Source organism: Sciurus carolinensis, chromosome 8 (assembly GCF_902686445.1).
Source record: "Sciurus carolinensis chromosome 8, mSciCar1.2, whole genome shotgun sequence".
Taxonomy (NCBI): domain Eukaryota; kingdom Metazoa; phylum Chordata; class Mammalia; order Rodentia; family Sciuridae; genus Sciurus; species Sciurus carolinensis.
In genome coordinates, this window is record NC_062220.1 from 23,635,786 (window position 1) to 23,650,292 (window position 14,507).

Below are 14,507 nucleotides of genomic sequence, written 5' to 3' on the forward strand. Positions count from 1 at the left end.
AAATAAAAAAACTTTATTATAGGATGCAGATGTTTCAGAATTAGAGGCTTATAATCAGTCACCAGAGTAAGAAATAGAAAGCTCTAAGGGAACTCAGATGCAAGATTTCTCAGGTATTTATTGTGGTGATCTGTCGTCTACCAGACTTAGGCCCCCTTGTTCAAATATTTAAAAGAATCTGATTATCCCCTAGTAAAGCCAGTAACTTGTATCCACTTGGGTTCAAGGAAGGTGATTAACCTTGATTCAATCCATTGTTTCTGGGGGGATTAGGTTATATAAAGTATGATAGGTAATCCCTTTCTAGGAACTCTTGAGTAGGAAAGGTTGAAATGAAGGTAGGCCAGCATTGCCAAGCAAGTTGAATAACATGTATACTATAATTCATGCTTTGGTATATCTTATGTGTGTGTTTGCAACCTTCTCAATTTTTAAAGCTTAGCCTGATCAAATTATGAATTTGGTAAATCTGAATTATAGAAGGAATAATATAAACAGTTTAAATTTTTTTACTGCCCTTTTCATTTTATTGTGCTTGTTTTTGTTTTTAGTGTTTGCCAGTTCTAACAAAAAAACTCTTGTTTTATCTGAATATTGATCTTGGTTCACTCATTTTTATCTGCCACCACCTTCCTACTGCTAAGGTTTTTCCCAGTGAAGGTTAAAAAGGACTTTTTTCGAGGCTCCATACTGAGATCTTATATAGTAGTATATCACACATTTAATTTCTTACATGTCTAAGATAAAGAAGGATTACATTTAATTTATAGGACTGTCTGGGATTCACATATAATATATGTCCTTCACATAGAAGTATCTTCAGAACTTCAAAACTGGCCTCCGTCCCCGTATAGAAGTTTCTTTATACTATCGCTTTTTATAGGTTGACTTCTATTTTATAGAATTATTCTGTTGACTTCTCTTTATAGAATTATTTTATCATTAGCGACAGTTGGAGTAGGCCCTTTATTCCTGTATTCTAAATTTCAACTGTGTTCCTTTCCTGGAACAAGCACATAAGTCACTTTGAAAAAATAATTCAAATAATGCTTATGCTCCATTTCAAGACAGTTTATTTCATTTTCAACAGTTATGCTTTCCTCCATATAATCTTAAATGTTCTCTCTCTCTTTTTTTTTTTTGGATATTGGGGATTGAACCCAGTAGTGCTTCACCTCTGAGCTACATCCCCAGACCTTTTTATATATTATTTAGAGACAGGATCTTGTTGAGTCTGGCCTCAGACTTGCAATCCTCTTTTTCAGCCTCCTGAGTTACTGGAATTACAGGTGTGCACACCATTCCTAGCTAAACGTTCTTTCTTAAAGCATCTACTGGGTTGTTTGGGTTTTGTCCTCTGGAATATTATTACTATATTATAATTATTTAAAGGTATCTGGATATTTGTATAGAAACAAGTATATGACTGGTTTTTGTAAGTTATTTTGAAGTAGTAATTTTGCATGACGTGTTTTTCTTCAACAGCTTTTTCTTTTTGAATATTATTAGGGAACCATGTTACAAGCCATTGAAAGATACATGAAACAGGCCATAGTGGATAAAGTTTCCAGTGTGTCCAGTTCAGCACTAGTGTCCTCCTTAGTAAGTGAGCAAACATCTTCCTGATTCTTATGTATGATACAGTTTCTCATTGCTAAAACAAAGCATTACTATGATTTTCTCATAAATGAAACAGATGAAAAAGTACACAATGCATCTCTGCTACTTTATCCAAGTGTGTTTTATCTGGAGCCAGTAAAAACATGAAAACATGAAACATGTTTGAAAAGTTTTGTGAATCTGAAGTTGTGCACATAATAAAGATGAGGGAGGGTAAGGGTGAAGTAGGAGACAGGGAGAAACTGAGGGAATTCTCTTTTAAAAATCTTTTGTGACTTGCACTACTACCTCTTGGGCCTTAGCTTTCCTAGGTGCCTTGTCTGCATATGTTTTTCAATCCCAGGTCTTCTGTCCCAAATCTGAATTTCCTCTCAGGAGGTGGTCTTTTTTTTTTTTTTTTTTTTTTTGTTTGTTTGTTTGTTTTGTGCTGCTGGGGATTGAACCCAGGGCCTTGTGCATGCGAGCCAAGCACGTTACCAACTGAGCTATATCCCCAGCCCTCTTTGTTTTAATAATAGCTTTTCTTTCTCCTTTTCATCAAAACAAACTATATTCATTAAAATCTGTTGCATTGTGTTTGATTAAAATCAGTTACCAAAGTATGACTGCATTAGGGCTGCTGAATCATAAGACTTCCTAAATTCTGGAATGTCATGGGTTGGGTTTTGTAGCAGAGGTTACACTGTACTCTGTTCCTTTCTTCTAGGGAAGTTTCTTGGAAGTAAAACAGGTTAACATTATATAAGCTACTTTCTGTGACTATCCATTCCCTTCCTTTTCTTCCCCTCTCATTACTTCCTTTTACACACCCCTTCCAGCTTACGTGTATTTACCTTTGCAAAGGGGTGTTGAAGAAAATATTTTGGCTTATTGCTTTAGAAATAGAGACTTAAGTAACTTACACAGCTACAAAGTTTTCTGTCTTTTGTGAAATTTGTTAGTAATTTTGCAAGAAAATGAATTCGTGCTTCTAGTGATCATGCATTATCTATTCTCATTTTCCCCCTGTATTTAGCATATGATGAAGATAAGCTATGATGTGGTTAAACGCTGGATAAATGAAGCCCAAGAAGCTGCATCAAGTGACAATATTATGGTCCAGGTACTATCATTTAATCATTTAGCATGTCTCAGGATCAACTTTATTAAAGGGCAATGTATTGATTCTCTAGCATTAATTAAAGGCAAATTCTTTGGCATATTAAGCAGTCTACTAGTGCATATTCTCAAGTAAGTGTCTCAGTAATTATAATTAATGCCATTGGCCTTTCAAGTGGAAGCTAGATGACCTCCTGTAGCAATGTTTGGGAACTAATCTTATATTCTGTAGTAGATCGAAATGTCAGTCTACTTCACAGTGCATTACAGTCTTATTTTAAAAATAATTTGAGTAGAAGATATTCAGTCCCATATTTCTCAAGCCTTGATTATAGACATTTAAAAAATAATAAACAACTTTTTTACTTTATGAAATTTAGAAATCATTTTGTCAAAAAGATCCCATGGTATTTATTAAGCTATTTTGTATTAAAAAGAACAGGATTAAATTCTTAACTAGTTGTTTTATATAAAATAGTCCATGTGTATTTGAGAAGATATTTATGCCATTTCAATGTTTATAGCATCTTGTGTTAGCATATTTAATCATAAGAAAAGGGAGAAGCAATTTTCTCTAGGGACATACGCTCTCTGAAATTTCATTTTTGTGTTTTTATATAAAGTGTCTTGATAATAATGCTTCTTCAGCTTACTTTAGGAGATTAATCTTGTACCTCCTAAGGTGGTACAAGATTAATTGAAAGCCATTAAAAGAGTCCTATAGCCAGGCATAGTGGTGCATGCCTATAGTCTGGCACTCAAGAGGCTGAGGCAGGAGTTGAGCCCAAGAAGTTGAGATCAGCCTAGGTAACATAAATAAATAAATGAAAATGAAAATAAATGAAAAGAGACTTGTTACATTGGTAAAGCCTTGGATCTGAAGATGTATGGGCCAGTGTTGACCTGTCAGAGCTGTCTTCAGGTTGTATGTCACTTCCTTCATACTCGTTCAGTCTGAACTTAAAATTTCTAGGGTTATTTAGAACCTCTTCAGTTCTTTTAGTCTTGCTTATGTTTAGTTCAGTATGAAAAAGATATTCTATTTATGTACATTTGACTTGGGTATCCTTTCACTAAAAATCTTTTATCTAGTTCCATGTGATTGTTTTCATGTGAAGTGTTTTGTCTTCCATCTAATCTGCATGCTATATTCTTTTTTTTGTTCTTTAGTACCATGCACTGGGAGTCCTGTATCACCTTAGAAAGAATGATCGTCTTGCTGTTTCCAAGATGTTAAATAAGTTTACTAAATCTGGTCTTAAATCACAGTTTGCTTACTGTATGCTGATCAGAATTGCTAGTCGCTTACTAAAAGAAGCCGAGGACGGGTAAGTTCTTCATGTAAACCTAAGTTATTTTCTATTTGCAAAGTAATACACCTTAGAGTTTGTCTTTTATGAGTATCTCATGGCAGTGCTGATTTTACAGATAAGTTTGATCGTTTCCAAATTAAAAAATTAGAGGATTCTAAGTAACACAATTTTTTTTACTTTAATATAGCTTTTGTATGTATACTTAATAGACTACAATTGCTAATAATATACTAATAACCTATTGAACAAAAGTACTTATAGATTATAGGATATACAAACAAATATGAAAGTTGGAAAGACTTTAAGAATCATTTTAGGGGGCTAGGGTTGTAGCTCAGTGGTAGAGTGCTTGCCTTGCACATGTAAGGCACCAGGTATGATCCACAGCACTACTAAAAATAACTAAATAAAATAAAGGTATTGTATCCATTTACAACTAAAAAAAAAAAAAAAAAAAGAGAATCAGGTAGGCTTTATTTTAATAAAAGAAAATGTTGAAGTACTGAATTAACAATTTGCTCAAGATCATTCTTCAAGTTTTTCTTAGTAGTCTGTTGAAGCCTGGGGAAAAGGACAGGAAAAGGAGAGAAATCATTTGTGGTATAGTAAGCTGGTGGTGAATCTAGGGAGTAAAAAAAACCTGCTTCCCCAGTGCAAAAGGGTTATGGCTTAATTTATACTTAACTACATTACAGTATGGTGAATATTATAATCTTGTGAGGATAAATATTGTAATCATTAAAAAGCCTTAAATGTTAACAGAGGCTGGGTATAGTGGTACACACCTGTATTCCCAGTGACTTGGGAGGTTGAGGCAGGGGATTTCAAGTTCAAGGACAGCCTGGGTAACCTGGTGAGACTCACTCTATCTCAAAATAAAAAATAAAAAAGAACTGGGGATCTAGCTCAGTAGTAGAGCACACCTAAGTTTAATCCCAAGTACTGCAAGCAAGCAAGCAAGCAAGCAAATAAATAAATAAATAAATAGATAGATAAAGCTAATAGGGGAGATAAAATAGAATATTTAAAAATATTCATTTGAGCTTCCTGCTTCTGGTGTGGTGGTGTAACTTGGTCAGATTAATCCTTCTGCAAAAAATGATTATATCATTAGTATAGAAATATGCCTCCACCAACTGAAGAAAACCCACAAGTATTTGAAAGTACTAGTGAAAAGGAGGTAACAGTTGATGCATAAAAGACAAGGGCAGTTGATGCCTAAAAGACAAAAACTCTTCTGGGTGAAGTTTATTTATGGCTGTTCTTCTGCTATCATTCCACAATTCCTGGGTATGAGATGGCAAAAAGCTACAGTATTTACTGAACCGAGTCAGAGCACAACCTGAGATTAGAAGAGTAACTGAAAACATAGAGTAAAAATTCTGAAAAGGAGGGAGCCACAAAGGAATGAATTTCAGAATTCATTTAAACTCTGAAAAAACTCATTGGCTGACCACTAAATTGTGCTTGTACAGGGGAAGAAGTTAGGAGGCCTGGCATAAAGCAGGAATTGTTAAGATAAAAGCATTAAGTGGAGAATTCAGTTGTAGTTCATTGTGGAGAATATGAAGTTTGAAGTTCTATCTCAGTATCATGTTTTAGAATCTTTGCACTTTACCATTCACCGTGGCTAATATATAGTGAAAAATTACTAGAGTGCAAAGAATTTGGGAAATGTAATCAGTAGTAGTCAAGAGAAAAGGTAATCAAAAAAACTTGACTTTGATATGACCTGGATATTGGAATTAGCAGATAAAAAATTTATCTATTATATCAATTTGTCTAAGACTAAAGGGAAATAGTTGTCTTAAATGAGTAAGGGAAATGGAAACTTAAAAAAAAAAATAGAGGGACTGGGATTGTGGCTCAGTGGTGGAGCACTTGCCTAGCACGTGTGAGGCGCTGGGATCAATCCTCAGCACCACATAAAAATAAATGAATAAAATAAAGGCATTGTGTCCATCTATAACTAAAAAAAATTTTTTTAAATAAAAATTCTAGAGCTTAAAAGTTAGGATTCAACCAGAGAAACAGACTCAGGACATATAAATACATGAAGAGATTTATTATATAAGTTGGTGAATACAGTTTTGGGACTGGCTAGGCAAGTCCCCAAATCCATATTGGAGGCAGTCAGGAAGGGAACATCACAGGTATGGTGGAGTTCTTAGAATAGGCCAGAACTGCTGTCTATAGGTGGCATTTGACTGTTCACATTTTATCGTATGCAGCAAGATGATATGAGGGCACACTTTCATTTTCGGAAATTACCTCATATAATGTCAACTTCATCGCTTATAAGGTCTGTTTTCCAGATAACTTCAGGACACAAATTCACTAAGCTTTCTGACCCCAGTACATAACAAGGATCCACCTTACTCCATTTTACAATAACATGTTCCTTACTTCCTTCTGAGCCCTCAGAAGGGCTCAGGCCACTATAAGTGTCCTTCAAGTTCAGGTTTCTGTGAACAGTCTGTGAGTCACCACCAGTTGTCTTAAAGATCAGATTTCTAATAACAATCTGTTCAAAGCAGTTTAGGCTTTGTCTATTATGCTTCTCAAAATTCTTTTAGCTTCCACTCACTGCCTAATTCCAAAGGCATTTCCATAATTTTTATATATTTGTTAACAGTAGCATTCTATTTACACGTACCAGAATCTGGTTTAGTTTTTTTATTGCTGCCATAACAAATTCCCACAAATGCTTACAACATCCATGTACTACCTCACAGTTTTGGAGATTAGAAGTCTGACACAGCTCTCATGGGGCTAAAGTCAAGGTGTTGGCAGTGTGCCTGTTACTAGAGACTTTGGGTAAGAATCTCATTTCCAGTCTCTTTTAAGTTGTTGACCAAATTGATTTCTTAATGGTTTTAGGTTGTAGGTTCCTGTTCCTTATTGCCTTTCAGCCAGGGATCATTCTCTGCCCCTGAGGATGCCCCCATTCCTTCAAACATCAGTACCCTATGTACATGTATGATTACACAAGTGGTGTGACTCTACATTGTGTACAACCAGAAAAATGAAAAGTTGTACACCATTTGTGTAGAATAAAGAAATAAAAAAAAATAGAATAAAAAAAAAGATCCCTGCATTCCTCATACTTTGAATGAACAACTGAAGGCCTTTCTTCAATCCCTTGTGTGTTGACTCATTTATCTTAGAGCCAGCAATGGTGTGTTGAGTCTGTACTTTGAATCTCACAGACTTACCCTCCTGCCATACCTCCTCTTCTTCTTTTACCACATCTCTGTTCTAAAGAACTCATTTGATAGATTGCACCCATCTGGATAATCAGTTGCTTAACCTTAATTATATCTGCAGAATTCCTTTGCCATGTTATGATGTAACTTATTCACCAGTTCTAGGGTTGAAGGCATTGACATTTTCTCGAGAGCAGTTGTACTGCCTTCATAAGTACAGTAATTGGAATGAATAATTTGCTTCATGAACTTAATAGTAAATTAGAGAAGACTGATAAAAGAGTGAATATACTAGAATTAATGAAGATAGAGCAATAGAAAGAAATTAATTTGAAGAACAGAGAGACAACAGATTATAAAGAAAATAAAGAGAGCCTTAAAGAATTGTGAGATAATTTCAAGTACCCTAACATATATGTAATTGGGATCCAGAAGATATTGAAGAAATAATGACTATTTCCCAGTGTGGGCTTATTTTAGGAATATAAGGTTTTTCTAACAGTCCAAATTCAATGCAACTATGCCTCACTTAAAGAATGAAGGAGAAATATCTTAATGTTTTAAGGGGTACAAAAAAAAAAAAAGATTGATAATTCCATTCCAGGCCATGCCAATTTGTGATTAAAAATCTTACAAACCAGGACTGGAAGGGAACATCATTATGTTGACAGGTGTACCAAAAAAATCTCCTGTGAACTTTATATTTATTGGTGAACTCTTAAAGATTTTTCCCTTGAAATTATGAATGAGATAAGGATACCTGCTATTTTTTTTTTTAGTAGCATTTTACTAGGAGTTCTCTTTAGTTCAATAAGTAAAGGGAAAATAAAATACCTGAAGATTTGAAAGGAGGATGTACCACTCTTTATTTGTAGACAACCTGATCATATATATATAAATGCAAGATAATCTACATTATCTATTGTAATTAAAAAATTAAAACATGAATTTATGAAGGTTACTGGGTAACAGGATCAGTATCCAGAATCAGTTTGTTTCTTATTCTAGCAGCCAATAAATCCATAAAATTTTGGAAAGATAGTACCATATTGCAACCAAATCCTTAGGAATAACTCTACTGAAAATTGTGTACATCTATACAGAAAATTATAAAATATTATTTGAAGTATGACCTGAATAAATGGAAGTATATTTCATGTTCTTAAACCAGAATATTCAGTATTACAAAGATGTTACATCTTCCTAAATTGACCCATGGATTCCATGAACTCCTTCCCAAACAAAATCCCAATCAGTTTCTTACAAATACCAGAGAAGGTTTATAGGACAGTTTATTCATAATAATGCCCAGATGGAAACAGTCCAGATTTCCATCAGTGCTAGAATAAAAAAATATGGTATTAGTATGCAACAGTAGAAATGAATAATTACTGTTAAAGACAACCCTGTGGATAAATTTCTCCAAGAAGTTATACCCAAAAGAATACATTCTGTATTTATGTTAATTTCAGGTTTAGTAAATACAAACTAATTTGTACTGGAAGTAAGGATAGAGCTGAGGGTGTGCGTCAGGTAGAGCTCTTGCGTAGCATATGTGACTCTCTGGGTTCGATCCCCAGAATCATAAAATAAATAAATAAATAAGGATTGTGATTTTTTTGTTTTGTTTTGTTTTGAGGTAGGATCAAGGTAGTACTTGTGAGGTAAATTCTGGAGTGCTTGAAATATTTAATTTCTTGTCAGGTTTATAATAATTCACTTATAATTTGAACATTCTATTATTTATGGTTACATAACAAATTACTCCACAACTTACCATATTAAAGAACAATAAACATTTCTTTTCTATACCGTTTCTGTGGGTCGGAGATTTGGGAGTATCTTAGTTGAATTGTTCTTGTTTGTGGTCTTTCAGTCAAGGTTGCAATCAACATGTTGACCAGGGCTGCAGTCATCTGAAGGCTTAATGGAGGCTAGAAGATCTGCTTCCAAGGTGCTTGCTAGTATCTTGATGCAGACTGTTGACAGGATATCCCTATTCCTTGTTATGTGGACCTCTCCCTCCATAAGGTTTCTTGAATGTCTTCACAACATTGTGACTGGCTTTCCCCAGAGCAGTGATAAGAGAATGAGTTTTTTCTGAGCTTGTCTTGGAGCCATGCGTCATCATTTCTGCCATATTTATTGTGAATAGAAGTCCAGCTTTATTAAGGCAACAAATAGCAGGAAGCAAGAATCACTGGAAACTGTTTTCAAGTTTGGTTACTATATTCTTGGACTGCCATAACAAAATACCACAAACTAGGTGGCTTACATGACAGAATTTTATTTTCTTAAGTAGATCATGGTGCCAGTGGGTTTGATGTCTGGTGGTGAGGGATCTTCCCTTGGATTGTAGATGGCTGCCTTCTCATGGTATGCTCACATGACCTTCCCTTAATGTATTTGTCTAGGGAAAGACCCAGGGACAGAAAGAGGAAGAGAAAGTGCACAAGTGCCCTCTCTGGTGTCTTGTCCTATAAGGACACTAATCCTGTGCACTTGGGGTCCTGCCTCATTTAACTTTAATTATTTTCTTGAAGACTCCAAATGTAACCACATCAGGGTTTGGTGCGTCAACTTATAAGTTTAGGAGGACATAGACATTCAGTCCTTAAAAACTTTGATTTTTTGATGTAATTTTAGTACAAGGTTAAATTTTTTAAATGGCCAATAATTTCTTGGACTTGTAGAAAGATTTAAGATTGAAAAACAAAAACATCTGAGTAAAGTGAAGGACAAAGATAAGCGAGCACATTTGCACACTGATTTTTTTTTTTCAACATCAAGGGTTAGGAGAAAATTCTAGAAGTTATATGGAAATAAAGATATTGACCCATAGTTACTTCAGAGTTTTCTCAGCTGCTTTGGATGCAAGAAAGCAGTAGAGCAATGTGAGAAAATAACTGGCAACCCAGAACAGCCAAACTGTTAATCAACTATGAATCTGAAAGATATTTTCAGACACACAGGTTTATCTTAAATAGTTTACCAATCACTTTATAAGAACAGATTTATTCCAGCGTGGAGAAATAGATACTCAGAAGGCAATAGTAAGATTTAAAGAAGTAATACTGTGCAATGGAATTAGTATAAATGTTGGTAATTTTATACAGATTAGTTTTTAGCTTTTAAAAATTGAATAATAGGAGCTGGGGTCATTGCTCAGTGGTACAGTGCTTGCCTAACATGTGAGACACTGGGTTTGATTCTCAACACCACATACAAATAAGTAAATAAAATAAATAAAAAAAAATTTTTTTAAATTGAAAAGTAGGGTCTAAAGTTCTAGAGGATGGCAACATGATAAATAATGTTGTAGATGGTGGTATTAGATGGAAGTAAAAGTATACCATGTTTGTTTTTGTTGTTTTTTGGGGGGGAAGCAATTATTATAATGATTAATATTAAACTTTGTCAGAAAAATATATCAGTTATTTATTGCTTACTTCATTTTCTGCTGCTACGACAGAGTAAATTATAAATGGTAGAGGTAGATTTGGCTCACAGTTCTGGAGACAGGAATGACCAAGAGCATGGCACTAGCATCTGGTTAGGGCCTTTGAACTGTAACACATGAAAGACCACACTCAGGCATGAAAGAAGCAGGGAGAAAGTGGCAAAACTCTCTCCTTTTACATTGAGACCACTCGTGTGATAACAGCCTTAACCCATTCAGGAGAGCAGTGCCCCCATGAACCAGTCACCTCTTAAAAGTTCCACCTCTCAACACTGTTGCCCTGAGAATGAAGTTTCTGACACATGAGTTTTGGGGGACACATTTAAACTATAACAGTAATTAGTATAAATTGAATGTAAACCTTTCAAAATGCTAAAAAAAAAAAAATAGAACAAAGAAAATATGATTAAGGATTGTTAAGGAGAAAAAATAACTAAAGCCATGTAAACCAAAACCAAAATAAATTGGGTAGAAATTATAAACGTATTAGGTATCTCTCTCTGTGTGGCAAATTGGCCTCAAACTGGCTGCTTATAATAAATATTTATTGTCTCACAGTTGCTGTGGTCAGGAATCTGGGAAGGGCTTAGCTGTCTGGGACTGGCTCCTGGTTCCCCTTGAGTTTGCAGTTGAGTTGGCCAGGGTTGCAGTCATCTGGGACTGGAAGATTTGCTTCAAATTTCACTCACGTAGTTGTTGGCAGTCCTCAGTTTCTCCCTGCCTTGTTGGCCAGATGCTTCAATTTCCCTTTTTAGTGGGACACTATAGGGTATCTCAGTCTCCCAAGTAGTATGGCAACTGATTTCTCCCAAAACAAGTGAATTGAGAGAGAACCTGACATGGAAGCTGCAGTGTTTTATGACCAGATTTCAAAAGTGACATGCCATCACCTTTCATGTATTCTTGATCACCTTGGGCAACCTTATTATAATGTGGGAGGAGACTACATAAGAATTTGACTATTCAGTACTTGAGATTTGTGGGAGCATCTTGGGGGTCTGACTAGCACATACAATATATTATTTGTTGTAATAGATATAAGTGGATTTACTTATGAAAACAGTCTCAGATTGAATAAATAAAACAGGAAATCAATTATGCCTTTACAAATACACTCCTAAACAAAATGACAAGGCAACATTTATAATAAATATTCACAAATATATATTAGGTACATAGGCACAAAGAAACAGTATAGCAATATTAATAAACCAGAATAAGAATCAGAGTATACAGCATTAAAAATAACAAAGTGAGATTTTGATTTTGACAGAGTAGTCTAAAAAACAGTATAACATGAATGAACTTGTATAAATTTTATATAGTTTCAAAATATGTAAAGCAAAATCATAAAGAAATATAGGAAATTTATTCCTCTACATCTCTTCCTAGGAGACTTTAACACATCTCTCAGAAATTGCCTGGTACATAGAAAAAATAGTTAATCTGTACATCACTGATCACAAAACTAATCTAGAACCCTGTATCCAATAGAGAATATGCAGTGTTCTTTAATTTTTTAAATTGAGAAAGAAAATGTACATATAGAAAAATACATAAAGCTTACGTTTTTTTGTGCATTATATGTATAAAATTGCTATGAAAAACTTGTATAATGATTACACACATTGTGATCATTACTGTCTGATTTTGGCACATTTCTAGGATTCCTGAAATCCCTGAAATGCTTTATGTATTTCACTTCATCACAACTATTTACCTCTAGGAGAAACCATCACCTTTACTTTTTTTTAAAAAATTATTATTATTTTTTTAAGTTTTACAGATTGTATTTTGATTCATTGTACACAAATGGGTACATCATTTCATTTCTGTGGTTGTACACGATGCAGATTCATACCATTTGTGTAATCACACGTGTACATAGGATAATGATGTCTGTCTCATTCCACGATTTTTCATACCCCCCCCATTTCCTTATACATAAAGTTCCTCCATTCTTCCCTGCCCCTCCACCCCCATTATATATCATCATCCACTTATCAGGGAAAACATTCGGCCTTTGTTTTTCTGGGATTGGGCTTATTTCACTTAGCATAATATTCTCCAATTCCATCCATTTATTTGGAAATGCTACAATATTATTCTTTATTACTGAATAATATTCAATTGTGTATATATACCACAGTTTCATTATTCATTCATCTGTTGAAGGGCATCTAGTTTGGTTCCACAATCTAGCTATTGTATCACCTTGACTTTTAAGGTAGTTGTTTCTTTGCTTTAGCTTTTTACCCCTTATGGACTTAATGATACTTTGACTTAGAATTTTTCAACTTTATGACAGTACAAAAGCAGTGTGCATGCAGTATAAAATATACTTTGAATTTTGATCTTTTCCTGGTTAACAAGGAAACATTTATAATAAATATATTACAAATATATATTGGGTATATATGTACAAAGAAATACAGTGTGGCAATATTAATAAAACAGGTTTATTAGGACATACCCCCATCATAAGTAAATGAACATCTCAATCTGAGACCCAGAAATGTATAAACAATAGGCATTTATTTGACTCAATTCTGAAGACCAAGACTCTAGTCAAGAGCATACTGCTAGCATCTACTCAGCATTTGGTGAGGGTCTTCTCCTAACATGGTGGAGAGCATCACATGATGATACAGATCAAATAAGCTGCTATAGATACCTGGTTCCTCTTCATATTGCCTTCACTCTTGCCTTCATAGGGCCCATTCTCATGACCTCATGTAATCTAATTACCTCCAAAAACACCCCACTCCAAGTACCATTAAACACCTGAATTTGGGGGTTAAATTTCTAATACTTGAACATTTAGGGAACATATTCAGGCCATAGCAATTACCATAGCTTATCTCCATATATGTAAGCATGCATTTCTCTAGGTATGGGAGTGCTAGGTCATCAGATGATATGCATCTCTTCACTTTATAGGTAATGCCAGACTTTGTTTTTCCAAAGTGATTGTATCAGTTTACATTCTAGCTCGCAGTGTGAGATTTCCTGAGGCCAAGATATGATATTTGTAAAATTTATTTTTTTTCTAATCTCAGAAGTATCTTGAATTTTTTTATTGAGCTATAACTCAGAAACCATAAAACTCACATTTTTAAAGCATACAATACAGTTCAGTGCTTTTGTTATTCACAAAATTATATCACCATCACTACTAATTCTGGAACATTTTCTTTATTCCAGAAAGAAACCCCACCCCATTAATAGTCTCTTCATTCTGACCTCCCTGTTTCCTGTTTTTTATAAAAATATGTATGGATTTGCCTATTCTGGACTTATAAATGGAGTCTATATAATACATGACCTTTGTTTCTGTATTCCTTCACGTAATGTAATGTTTTCAGGGTGCATCTTTGTTGTGGAAGAATGAATATTTCATTTTTTATGTTACATTACATTTTGTGGATACATAGCATATTTTATTTATCCATTCAAGCATTTGGGGGACATTTGGATTCTATCCACATTTTTATTGTTATGAACAATGCTGCTGTTGAATAGCGTGTATAATTTTTTATGTGAACTTAGGTTTCAATTTTTAATTGTAAACAAATGAGATACATGTTGTTTCCCTGTTTGTACATGGAGTAATCATAAATTACATGTGTAATCATAAATTTACATAGGGTAATGTTGTTTGATTCATTCTGTTATTTTTTCCCTTCCCCTCCCACCCTTCTTATCCCTCTATACAGTCCTTCCTTCCTCCATTCTTGCCCCCCTCTCACCCCCCATTATGTGTCATCATCTGCTTATCAGTGTGATCATTTGAGGTTTCAGTTCTTATGG

The 14,507-nt window shown here is 34.4% G+C and overlaps 1 protein-coding gene across 1 annotated transcript in view; it reads left to right on the forward strand.

Moving 5' to 3' along the window:
- Window positions 1-14,507, forward strand: part of Copg2 (COPI coat complex subunit gamma 2) — a 114,361-nt gene that overhangs the window by 25,097 nt on the left and 74,757 nt on the right. Inside the window, exons 7-9 of the mRNA XM_047560101.1 lie at window positions 1,510-1,602; window positions 2,636-2,722; window positions 3,889-4,046. Coding sequence (XP_047416057.1) covers window positions 1,510-1,602; window positions 2,636-2,722; window positions 3,889-4,046 — 338 coding nt within the window. The remainder of the gene's footprint in view (window positions 1-1,509; window positions 1,603-2,635; window positions 2,723-3,888; window positions 4,047-14,507) is intronic.